This window comes from Pseudophryne corroboree, chromosome 5, assembly GCF_028390025.1.
Source record: "Pseudophryne corroboree isolate aPseCor3 chromosome 5, aPseCor3.hap2, whole genome shotgun sequence".
Classification (NCBI taxonomy): domain Eukaryota; kingdom Metazoa; phylum Chordata; class Amphibia; order Anura; family Myobatrachidae; genus Pseudophryne; species Pseudophryne corroboree.
In genome coordinates, this window is record NC_086448.1 from 498,285,279 (window position 1) to 498,298,334 (window position 13,056).

A 13,056-nucleotide genomic window follows, 5' to 3' on the forward strand; every position below is an offset into this window, starting at 1 on the left:
CTTTGCAAACATGACGTTTGTTACATTAGGTTTATTGAATTTTGTTATAGTTAACATCATTTGCAACAATAAAAGGCCTATGTATTAATATTGGTGGCAATTATTATCTATCTGTATTGAGATGGACTTTTTCATTTTTAATTAAAGAATCGCCTCTATGTACTAAATGTAAGTCGTGGGAACAGTGGTGCAGATGTAGTAAGCCTGGAGAAGTGATAAAGCAGTGATAAGTGCAAGGTGATAACATACAAGCCAATCAGCTCCTGTCAATGTACGTATTGGTGCTGATTGGCTGGTGTGTTATCAGCTTGCACTTATCACTGCTTTATCACTTCTCCATGCTTCATGTTTGCTGCCCTGGCGAGTAAAATTGGACGATTCTTTCAGACTTCTTCTAAGAGTCCGACCCTTGGCATGCACACAGTGTCAGTGGGGCAGATGTATTAAGCCTGGAGAGGCATAAGGAAGTGATAAAGCAGTGATAAGGGCAAGGTGATAATGCACCAGCCAGTCAGCTCCTGTCAATTTACTTATTGAAGCCGATTGGCCTGTCTGTTATTAACTTGCACTTATCACTGCTTTATCACTTCTCCAGGCTTAATACATCTGCCCTGTCTGGTGCCAATCAGAGAGAGTGCTCTGTAGGCATAAAGCAACACAGTATGGTGTAAACCAACATTTTTCGGAGTTTGGTACATTTCTGTGAAACCTCCTACATTAGGCTGTTAGTAAATAGTTGGGAAACTGCACTTTATACATAATTTCATTAGAAAAAAAAAAGCTAGATAAATAGGTCCCTTCCAAAGTAAGGATGAGCGGGTTCAGTTCCCTGAGAACCGAACCCCCCCCAAACATCACGTCCCGAGCCCAGATCCGAGTCCGGCTCGGGACTTTCCACCAGACTCGGAAACCAGAACAAGGCAAAAAGTCATCATCCCGCTGTCGGATTCTCACGGGTTTTAGATTCCATATAAGGAGCTGTGCGTTGCCGCCATTTTCACTCAAGTCCTGGAGAGAGTAGCGAGAGGACGTGTCTTCTCAGTGTCCGTGCGGGAAAGTGGTGTGGCGCGTGTGGTGGCGTCCTGCTCTTTTCTGTCATTCCAGTGCTGTCTTGTGCTGCATCAGTCCAGTGGTGGTGTCTTGCTGCATCAGTCCAGTCCCAGTGGTGGTGTCCTGTGCTGCCATAAGTCCAGTGGTGGTGTCCTGTGCTGCCATAAGTCCAGTGGTGCTGCTGTATAAGTCTAGGGGTACTGCCGTATAAGTCTAGTGGTACTGCCGTATAAGTCATGGGGTACTGCCGTATAAGTCCAGGGGTACTGCTGTATAAGTCCAGTCCAGTGGTGCAGCCATATAAGTTCTGGGGTACTGCTGTATAAGTCCACCAATATTGTGCATGCATTACATCTGGGCAAATTCCAGCACGTCCCATGTTTAAGTCTAGGGGTATAAGTCCAGGGGAACTGCCTTATAAGTCCAGGAGGTACTGCCGTATAAGTCCAGTGGTACTGCCGTATAAGTCCAGGAGTACTGCCATATAAGTCCAGGGTTACTGCCATATAAATCCAGTGGTACTGCCGTATAAGTCATGGGGTACTGCCATATAAGTCCAGTGGTACTGCTGTATTAGTCCAGTCCAGTGGTACTGCCGTATAAGTCATGGGGTACTTCCGTATAAGTCCAGGGGTACTGCTGTATAAGTCCAGTCCAGTGGTACAGCCATATAAGTTCAGTAGTACTGCCGTATAAGTCCAGGGGTACTGCTGTATAATTCCACCAATATTGTGCCAGGTTTTTAAAAGTGCCATCCTGTCTGCCACTACTAGATGGGCCAGGTGTTTGTGCCGCACACTTGTGTCGCTTAGTAAAGTCATCCAGCTACCTCAATGCACCTCTTTTTCTTCTTTGCATGATGTGCTGTTTGGGCCCTAGTTTTTAAAAGTGCCATCCTGTCTGACACTGCAGTGCCACTCCTAGATGGGCCAGGTGTTTGTGCCGCACACTTGTGTCGCTTAGCAAAGTCATCCAGCCACCTCGGTGCAACCTTTTGGCCTAAAAACAATATTGTGAGTTGTTCAGAATAGACTGGAAATTAGTGGAAATTAATGTTATTGAGGTTAATAATACCGTAGGATCAAAATTACCCCCAAATTCCAGATCCAAAACTTAAACCAAAACCAAAAAGGATGGTTTTGGCAAAATCAATCCAAATCCAAAACACAAGCGAGGATTCAGATCCAAAACCAAAACACAAAAAGTGCCTGCCGCACATCTCTATTCCAAAGTAAGTAAAATAAAATTATTATGAACCTTAAACTGTTTCCAAAGTCTAATTGTAATTATATGTCCTTTATCAGAAGTTAGAAATATTCTTTCTCCTGGCTGGTCACTCTAGGGAGGAGACAGGGACAGGCACAGCTGGGAACAGACACTGAGCCAGGATCTGTGACACTCAGAGGGAAGTGGCCGCAGTCAGTGGTGCTGGAGGAGAACACTCTCATTCAGAAATATTACCAACACTCACAGTACAGGATGGTATGGAAACCGGAGTGTGAGTGTCCCCTCTGAGCGCCTGTGGCACGTTTCTGTAGTATCTGCAGCACACAGGACTCGGCACAGGATACATACGTCCGGGAACCCGGGACCTATAGTAGCAGATCTGTATTTGCAGAGGACATGCAGATACTCATATGGATGTAGACAGGGGAGTGATCCGTACAGTCTCTGGAGAGATAGCCAAGTAATGGGAGACGCCAGCGAGGAGAAAGTTCCTGTGAGAGGAGAGCAGGAAATAAAACTTTGCTGAGGAATAACTGAGACGAGCGTGTAATGTACAGAGCAGGGAAGAGGAGCCTGTGAGGGAGCCGGGTTATACTGACGCCGACCTGTGCGAGCTGAGGGCGATACGTGTGTGAGGGAAGCCCGGCCAGGATGGAGAGCTCTGTGCCCACACTGTGGATTGCTGTCACCTGCCTGGCGTTTACTGTGCGCACTGTAAGTCTCTCACATACATGTGTAACTGTGTCATCATTTACTACTGACCAGGCTGAGGATAGCTTCTTATTCTTATTTATGTTCCAGCTTCCTACTCAGATACAATAGAACATTGTTTTAACACATAAGGATGTCACACACAAGCTTCAATAATATTTTGCCTGGCACAGAATGGTTTTGGCCATGGAATCAGGTGGCAAAGCGGGCACAGGCATCAGTTTTAACAGTTTTTATAAACTGTTTTGCAAGGGTTAAGTATTGCTGGGCCCACTTATATTTTGCCAAGCCCAACACGGTTTTGGCCATGAAATTTGGTGGCAAAGTGGGCACTGGTGTCAATTTTAACACTTTCTATAAGAAGCTGTAGTTTTGCATGGATTAAATAGCATTGGGCCACAAGTGCGACAATTTAAATCAATATAGGGTGCTCATTTATGGACAATCCGCTTATATTTGCCCTGTATATTGGGCATAAAAGAGTGGGCAAAGGTACAATTGTAGTAATTACTGCCTCTTCTTTTCTCAATATATTAATTTTGCAAAACATATGTCTTGAGATAAAGTATCTGATTCTGAGTTGTATGTGTCTGTGGCAGCTTTTCTTTATGGCTACGGGTTTCTACTTAGAATTTAAGCACAGATCTCTCCATGTGTACCCCCCTTAAAGGGGGGTACTGACGGGAGAGATGTGTGCTGAGCGATCTTAACACAGGCCGCTCAGCACACATCTCTCCCCACGCTCAGCACAGCGCGATGTGCTGAGCGAGAGGACGGACGGACGGGGGGCCGCTCACTTCACACAACGGTGAAGTGAGCGACCCGCTAGATTGAGCCTGCATGCAGGCTCAATCTAGCACCGGCGATAGCGATGCGCAGGGCCACGCAACGCTATCACTGGGGGGCATACAAACGGCAGATCCGTGCTTAAAATCTAAGCAATCTAGTCAGATTGCTTAGAATTTAAACACGGATCTCTCCGTGTGTACCCCCCTTTACTCTTCATGCTAATCTGGAAATCCACCTGCCTTTGGGAATTACATCTACTACTGACAGCAAAAGATGGATTTATTGTGAAATGGTTAAATCAAACATTTTGAGAGAATGAGGATAAATTGGAGATGACATATTTCACAAAAAGTGTTTTTTTTGCTAGATTTTTAAAACCAATGTCGAGTTTGGTCGATTTTTAAAGTCTAAAGTCGGTGGTTTTGTCAGTTCCATTCGAAATTGACTGCAAATTGACATAAAATCGACCAAAAATCACCTGTCACTGCTGATTTTATTGGAGAAATCGTACCACATGCAACTATGGTTCTTTTTATTCGGGTTTCTGATGAGGGCCTGCTTACAATGGTTTGCATACATAGTGGGACACCTACTATGGTTTGCGTACTTCTCCAATGGTAGGGCACCTTCGCAGTACCTGTCCAGAATGGGTCCTACGGCATCACACACAATGCCACCTGAGCCTCTTGATTCATTAACGGACACTATGGCGATCGTAGCTACGATTGTGCATGCAGAGGATGTGCACAATTGTGCAAAAAAAAACCCAGTAGCTCTGAAAAGTACAGAGACACCAAATGAAGCCATCCTTTCATTATCATCAGTTTGAGTAAATAAATGGCCACGCATCATGGCAGCGTGAACGGAAATGTCAGAGCCACACTGTCTGAGTAGATTCACAGGTGCAGCCAGTGACATGCCCCCAAAACGACTGCGACATGCCTGCGTTTTTTTTTGCCAACACTCCCCCATCAACACCCACAAATGGTGGCTGACTGTCAATCACTCTGTGTGAAGGTAAGGGCTGAGAGCGGTATCACTATTAGACATTGGCGCATGTGCAGTATGTGCCACAGCTGCTCGGGAAAGCTGCTCTTGATGCGTCCAAATCACAATCAGTCCATAAGTGACCTATAGAATAAATTCTGATTTCCAGAGGCAACATTATTTCTTATTTCCAGCTGGCTCCCTAGGTAAATGACCACTTTACTGTATGCTGATTCCCATTGTCAAGTATGTGGACCAATGCTATTTAACCCTTGCTAAAGTACAGCTTCTTAAGTCAAAATGTTAACATTTAGACATGTGCCCCCTTTGTCACCTGATTTCATGCCCAAAACTGCCTTAGGCCAGGCTAAATATAATTGAAATTTGTGCAAGGGACACCGTCTGTGTTAAAACAATGTTATATCAGTGATGCTACTGGATAAGGTTGTCTGAATAAGAAGATGGAGTATGAATAAGAAGTGACTAGGAGGCTGGCCAAATAGAAGCTAACTTCAGCCATGTTACTTATTGTGTCATTGACCAGACATGGTCTTCTGACTAAGCTGTGTGACCATGTGCCCAAGTGATCTCAGTAGTTATACCAATAGAAGGCAATTTTGTTTTTTTAACTTGTGAACTGAGATAAAGTATCTGCAGTGGAAGAGGTAAAATATGGATGAGGTAGGATCTGTGTAGAAAAATAAACACTTTATGTAGACGGGATGCGGTCAATTTACCTACAATCAAAATCCCGACGGTCAAAATCCCGACAACCATTGACCGATGGTTAAAATCCCAACAAGGTGAAAATCCCTACATGTTCAAAATACCGACATTTAAAAAATCGACAGTCAAAATAATGACATTAAAAAATGTCGACAGGTCAAAAAGTCGACATGAGTTTTTAATGATTTTTTTACTGAAACTCACTCGGTCATACCTTACCATCCCAGTGGACCTGGAGGGTGAATAAAATAGTGTGCCGAGCGCAGTGAGGCACCGTGCCGTACATGCGAGGGGTACACTTGCGGTACACTTATACGGTGTCCATGTCAACCTATGTCAGCATACACACCAAAAAACAATGAAAAACTTATGTCGACTGTTTGACCTGTCAACATTTTAAATGTCGGTATTTTGACCTTGTCGGTATTTTAAATGTCTGTATTTTTACCTTTTTGATTGTAGGTATTTCATACTGATCCCATGTAGACATAGGCCCCTGTCCTTAACTCCCAGCCTTCACAATTTCGTTGGAACAATCCTGATTTTAGGGCTTGATCCCGCTTTTCCTATCAGGAATGTAGTAGTAGTATGACTTTTGGAAACTGATTTTTGCCGCTCTTGGCACTGGCTACCTTCAGCATACCCTCTATAAATACTCCTTACAGGATTTTTCCTGCTTCATATCTTGGCAGATTTTACAATGCAGCCACACTGCAGGTAATGACCCCTTCCTAACAGGCTTTTCTTTGTAGACTGTGTCAGATCCATTGCAGCCATCCATAGCAAACCTAGGGGACCTCATTTGTCTTATGCTCTGACTCTGCTTTTCTCCGAGAAGGACAATCCTAGTTTCTTTAAGGACTGAGGTTCTGACATGCTGACCTGACAAAAGCACTAGACCAGTGCTTTTCAACCACTGTGCCGTGGCACACTAGTGTGCCCTGAGCAGTCTCCAGGTGTGCCGCCATAGAAGCACAGCCAGGCCCGTCAGTGTTTTGCTGCTACTGAGGCCCTGGAACGATCAATACTGGTGGGTTTAGTGGTTGCAGAGCCAGTTCTAATTTTGGGCGCGGGCAGTTTTCGGCTCTTCTGGCTTTCTCAGATGTGGCTCAGGCGTAACCTATAGAGAACCTGGGACATGACATCCTAGGACACGCAGCTGCACCATGCATCACCATTATATGTGAGTGTGCCTTGGCAATATTTAAATCTTGTTCAGTGTGCCGTGAGTTGTAAAAGGTTGAAAATCTCGGCACTAGATGCTTGAACACCTTACTTACCGCCACCAGAGTGACATGGCTGCTTGTTGCATTAACGCTTTTAAGGGTGCATTCCTTAGAACAGGCTGCTTAGGCACACATTCATTGACGATAGAGAATGTAGAACCCACTTTTTCTACACTGTACTAATGAGTATAAGAAACTTAAGAATAAAACACACCCTCCATTTACTCTGTAGTAATATGTAAAAGACACATGCTTTACAAGAAAGCCAAGTCTATGGAAACTCCCTACATCCTATGATTGTACGCTGTGAAGGAAAAGGATTTAGCAATTTACATTTCACATGTTTAAAAGTTGTATGAAGAAAAAGCTTTAGAAATACATGCTTTTTCTATATATAACTTCATCTTTGTATCTTCCCCTGAGTTATTCAAGGAATTTTGAGTCAAGATTCTTTTTGTTCCTCTTTTCTGTTAAACTGCTGCTGGTAACTGACATGGAAAATATGAAAAGTACAGATCCCCATTGGAAGAATGGACACTTTCAACAAGTTTGAGGTGGCAGGAGGTAGCCCAATATGTATTAGTTTGGGAATTTGCATGTTAACAGCACAAAGCTGTACCAAATGGCAGTTCTGCATGCCCCATATTCACTGGTGTAAAAAAAAAAAGCATTATTTCTCTAACGTCCTAGTGGATGCTGGGGACTCCGTAAGGACCATGGGGAATAGACGGGCTCCGCAGGAGACAGGGCACTTTAAGAAAGAATTTGGATACTGGTGTGCTCTGGCTCCTCCCTCTATGTCCCTCCTCCAGACCTCAGTTTGAATCTGTGCCCGGACGAGCTGGGTGCTACTTAGTGAGCTCTCCTGAGCTTGCTATAAAAAAGTATTTTGTTAGGTTTTTTTATTTTCAGAGAGATCTGCTGGCAACAGACTCTCTGCAGCGTGGGACTGAGGGGAGAGAAGCAGCCCTACTCACTGAAGATAGGTCCTGCTTCTTAGGCTACTGGACACCATTAGTTCCAGAGGGATCGTACACAGGATCTCACCCTTTGTCGTCCGATCCCGGAGCCGCGCCGCCGTCCCCCTCGCAGAGCCGGAAGACAGAAGCCGGTGAAAGAAGCAAGAAGACTTCGAAATCGGCGGCAGAATACTCCAGTCTTCACTGAGGTAGCGCACAGCACTGCAGCTGTGCGCCATTGCTCCCACATTAAACCCACATACTCCGGTCACTGTAGGGTGCAGGGCGCAGGGGGGCGCCCTGGGTAGCAATTAGAGACCTCTTTGGCAAAAGTTTGCATAATATACAGTTGGGCACTGTATATATGTATGAGCCCCCGCCAAAATTGTACATGAAAGCGGGACAGAAGCCCGCCGTCGAGGGGGCGGGGCTTCTTCCTCAGCACTCACCAGCGCCATGTTTTTTCTCCACAGCACCGCTGAGAGGAAGCTCCCCAGTCTCTCCCCTGCAGTTACACGGTAGAAGAGGGTAAAAGAGAGGGGGGGCACATAATTAGGCGCAAAAATCAATATAAACAGCAGCTACTGGGTAAACATTAAGTTACTGTGTTATTCCTTGGTTAATAGCGCTGGGGTGTGTGCTGGCATACTCTCTCTCTGTCTCTCCAAAGGGCCTTATGGGGGAATTGTCTTCAGATGAGCATTCCCTGAGTGTGTGGTGTGTCGGTACGTGTGTGTCGACATGTCTGAGGTAAAAGGCTCCCCTAAAGAGGAGATAGAGCAAATATGTGTGTGTGAGGGTGTCTACGTCGACAACGCCGACACCTGTTTGGATATGTGTAATTAAGTGCTAAGGTGAATTTATTGCACAAAAGATTAGAGAACAGACAGGAAATCTACCCATGTCTGTCCCTATGTCGCAGAGACCTTCAGAGTCTCTCAATGCTCACTATCCAAAATAATAAACACTGATATCGACACGGAGGTTGACTCCAGTGTCGACTACGATAATGCAAAGTTACAGCCAAAATGGCAGAAAAGTATTCAATATATGATTATTGTAATAAAGATGATTTGCATATCACTGATGACTCATCTGTCCCTGACACAAGGGTACACATTTTTAAGGGGAAGAAAGCTGAGGTAAATTTCCCTCCTCTCATGATGAAAAAGAGCGGGAATCTCCAGACAAGAGAATGCAGTTTCCCACAAAGAATTCTCAGGCAGTATCCTTTCCCCACTTGGGCCAGGATAGGATGGGAATCTTCCCCTAGGGTGTCACGTTTGCCCAAAAGGTAGCCCTGACGTAACAGCTATTCTCAGGGATCCTGCAGATAGCGTGCACATTCTGGTACACTACTCAGACCGGCGATTGTGTCGGCATGGGTTTATAGCGCTGTGGCAGCGTGGACAGGTACCTTATCAGCAGAGATTGAGACCCTAGTATGTAGATATATATATATGTATATATAGAGATATATATATATATTAAAGATGCTGTCTTAAGAGATATATATATATAAAAAATGCCCAAAGAGACATGAGTATACTGGGTCCTAGAGTCAAAGCCATGTCGATTTCTGCTTGACGTGTCCTGTAGAATATGCAATGGACAGATGATGCCGACTTAAGAGGCATATGGAAGGCTGAGGATTGTGTGGAGAAGGGTTCTCGGACCTGGTCTCCACAGCTATAGCTGGTAATTCTGATATTTTGCCTTATATTCCTGCACAGCCTAGGAAAGCACGACATTATCAAATGCAGCCTTTCGAACAAAGAAACAAGAAAGTCCGAGGTGCGTCCTTTCTTGCCAGAGGCGGGGGCAGAGGAAAGAAGCTGCACAACACAGCTAGTTCCCAGGAACAGAAGTCCTCCCCGGCCTCTACAAAAATCCACCGCATGTCGCTGGGGCTCCACAGGCGGAGCTAGGCCCGGTGGGGGCACGCCTTCGTAAGTTCAGCCACTAGTGGGTTCACTCCCTGTTAGATCCCTGGGCAATAGATATTGTGTCTCAGGGATACAAGCTGGACTTTGAGAAGATGCCCCCTCACCGACGGCCCCACGAGAGGGAAACAGTGTTAACTGCAATTCACAAATTGTATCTTCAACAGGTGGTGGTTAAGGTTCCCCTCCTTCAACAAGGAGGTGGTTATTATTCGACCATGTGGTAGTCCCGAAACCGGACGGTTCGGTCAGACCCATATTGAATTTAAAATCCCTGAACATATACCTGAAAAGGTTCAAGTTCAAGATGGAATCGCTAAGAGCGGTCATTGCAAGCCTGAAAGGGGGAGATTTTATGGTGACTCGGGACATAAAGGATGCATACCTTTATGTCCCCATTTATCCACCTCATCAGGCGTACCTCAGAATTGCGGTACGGGATTGTCATTACCAATTTCAGACGTGGCCGTTTGGTCTCTCCACGGCCCCGAGAATGTTCACCAAGGTAAAGGCGGAAATGATGGTGCTCCTGCGGAAGCAAGGTTTCACTATTATCACGTACTTGGACGATCTCCTCATAAAAGCGAGATCAAGAGAGCAGTGGCTGAACAGCGTATCACTTTCTCTGGAAGTGTAACGGCAACACGGCTGGATTCTATATATTCCAAAGTCGCAGTTGGTTCCTACAGCTCATCTGCCTCTCCTAGGCATGATCCTAGACACAGACCAGAAAAGGGTTTATCTCCCGATAGAGAGAGCTCAGGAGCTCGTGACACTGGTCAGGAATCTATTAAAACCAAAACAGGTGTCAGTGCATCACTGCACTCGAGTCCTGGGAAGGATGGTGGCATCATACGAGGCCATTCCCTTCGGCAGGTTCCATGCGAGGACCTTCCAATGGGACTTACTGGACAAGTGGTCCGGATCACATCTTTAGATGCATCGGTTACTCACCCTATCCCCCAGGGCCAGGGTGTCTCTCCTGTGGTGGCTGCAGAGTGCTCACCTTCTCGAAGGTCGCAGATTCGGCATTCAGGACTGGGTCCTGGTGACCACGGATGCAAGCCTCCGAGGGTGGGGGGCAGTCACATAGGGAAGAAATTTCCAAGGGCTGTGGTCAAGTCAGGAGACTTGCCTTCACATCAACATCCTGGAACTAAGGGCCATATACAACGCCCTACGTCAAGCGGAGTCCCTGCTTCGCGACCAACCGGTTCTGATTCAGTCAGACACCATCACCGCAGTGGCTCATGTAAACCGCCAAGGCGGCAAAAGGAGCAGGGTGGCGATGGTAGAAGCCACCAGAATTCTTCGCTGGGCGGAGAATCACGTAAGAGCACTGTCAGCAGTGTTCATTCCGGGAGTGGACAATTGGGAAGCAGACTTCCTCAGCAGGCACGACCTCCACCCGGGAGAGTGGGGACTTCATCAAGAAGTCTTCATGCAGATTGCAAGGCGGTGGGAACTGCCACAGGTGGACATGCTGGCATCCCGCCTCAACAAAAAGCTACAGAGATATTGCGCCAGGTCAAGAGACCCTCAGGCGATAGCTGTAGACGCACTAGTGACACCGTGGGTGTTCCAGTCGATTTATGTATTTTCTCCTCTTCCTCTCATACCAAAGGTGCTGAGAATCATAAGAAAAAGAAGAGTGAGAACAATACTCATTGTTCCGGATTGGCCAAGAAGGACTTGGTATCCGGATCTACAAGAAATGCTCACAGAGGACCCATGGCCTCTGCCTTCTTTCAAAAAGAACTGGCTTCTCTTCCTGAAGTCCAGACGTTTGTAAAGGGAGTGCTGCATATTCAGACCCCTTTTGTGCCTCCAGTGGCACCTTGAGATCTTAACGTAGTGTTGAGTTTCCTGAAGTTACACTGGTTTGAGCCACTCAAAACCGTGGAGTCAAAATTTATCACGTGGAAGGTGGTCATGCTATTACCCTTGGCTTCAGCTAGGCATGTGTCAGAATTAGCGGCTTTGTAACATAAAAGCCCCTATCTGGTTTTCCATATGGACAGGGCAGAATTGCGGACCCGTCCACAATTTCTGCCAAAAGTGGTGTCATCCTTTCATATGAAGCAACCTATTGTGGTGCCTGTGGCTACTCGTGACTTGGAGCTTGATGTGGTCAGGGATTTGAAGGTTTATGTAGCCAGAACGGCTAGGGTCAGGAAAACAGAATCTTTGTTTATCCTGTATGCTTCCAACAAGCTTGGGGCGCCTGCTACAAAGCAAACTATTGCTCGCTGGATCTGAAACACGATTCAGCAGGCTCATTCTGCGGCTGGGTTGCCGCTGCCTAGATCAGTTAAGGCCCATTCCACAAGGAAGGTGGGCTCTACTTGGGCGGCTGCCCGAGGGGTCTCGGCATTACAGCTTTGCCGAGCGGCTACTTGGTCAGGTTCAAACACCTTTGCAAAGTTCTACAAGTTTGATACCCTGGCTGAGGAGGACCTTGTGTTTGCTCATTCGGTGCTTTGGTATAATCCCCATGGTCCTTACGGAGTCCCCAGCATCCACTAGGACGTTAGAGAAAATAAGATTTTACTTACTGGTAAATCTATTTCTCGTAGTCCGTAGTGAATGCTGGGCGCCCGTCCCAAGTGCGGACTTCTTCTGCAATACTTGTATATAGTTATTGCTTAAATAAGGGTTATGTTGGTTGCATCAGGGTTGATTTGATGCTCCGTTGTTGTTCATACTGTTAACTGGGTAAGTTTATCACGAGTTATACGGTGTGATTGGTGTGACTGGTATGAGTCTTGCCCTGGATTCCAAAATCCTTTCCTTATACTGTCAGCTCTTCCGGGCACAGTTTCTCTAACTGAGGTTTGGAGGAGGGACATAGAGGGAGGAGCCAGAGCACACCAGTATCCAAATTCTTTCTTAAAGTGCCCTGTCTCCTGCGGAACCCGTCTATTCCCCATGGTCCTTACGGAGTCCCCAGCATCCACTACGGACTACGAGAAATAGATTTACCGGTAAGTAAAATCTTATTTTTACTATTTTTTTTAATGCTAATAAAGCATGTGTACAGGTAAAGGGATAGAATGTAACCCACTTGTACTTGTCCCTGCAGCTAGCAAGGTTTACGGAGTGTCGTTGTCTATTGCATGCCTGCCCTATTTACTTGCATCCACTGCTACATATTGGGGGAATTGACACCCCTAGAGGAAATGTCAGAGCTGGTTAATCACCACTCAGTAATACAGCTGTCACCATGTTTTTCATTGGATAACTAGCTTTTATGAGTTGGTTCTGTTTGCAAGCAATTTTATGTGCTACAAGTATATTTAATTCTGACGGGAGGGGTTACAACCTATTGCATATAGTAAATGCTCCTATACTGAGCAGTCAGGGCAAAATTGGCAGTGTCCATGAACTGCACACACCTCCTAAAATGTGGCCACAAACTTTTCTCTTACATTCCATTTA

The 13,056-nt window shown here is 45.9% G+C and overlaps 1 protein-coding gene across 1 annotated transcript in view; it reads left to right on the top strand.

Annotated features, from left to right (window-relative positions):
* Positions 1 to 2,408: 2,408 nt before the first annotated feature.
* The window catches only part of TNFRSF11A (TNF receptor superfamily member 11a), a 212,036-nt gene continuing 201,388 nt past the window's right edge, over positions 2,409 to 13,056 (top strand). Inside the window, exon 1 of the mRNA XM_063922991.1 lies at positions 2,409 to 2,991. Within this exon, the coding sequence (XP_063779061.1) occupies positions 2,929 to 2,991 (63 nt within the window). The 5' untranslated portion in view covers positions 2,409 to 2,928. The remainder of the gene's footprint in view (positions 2,992 to 13,056) is intronic.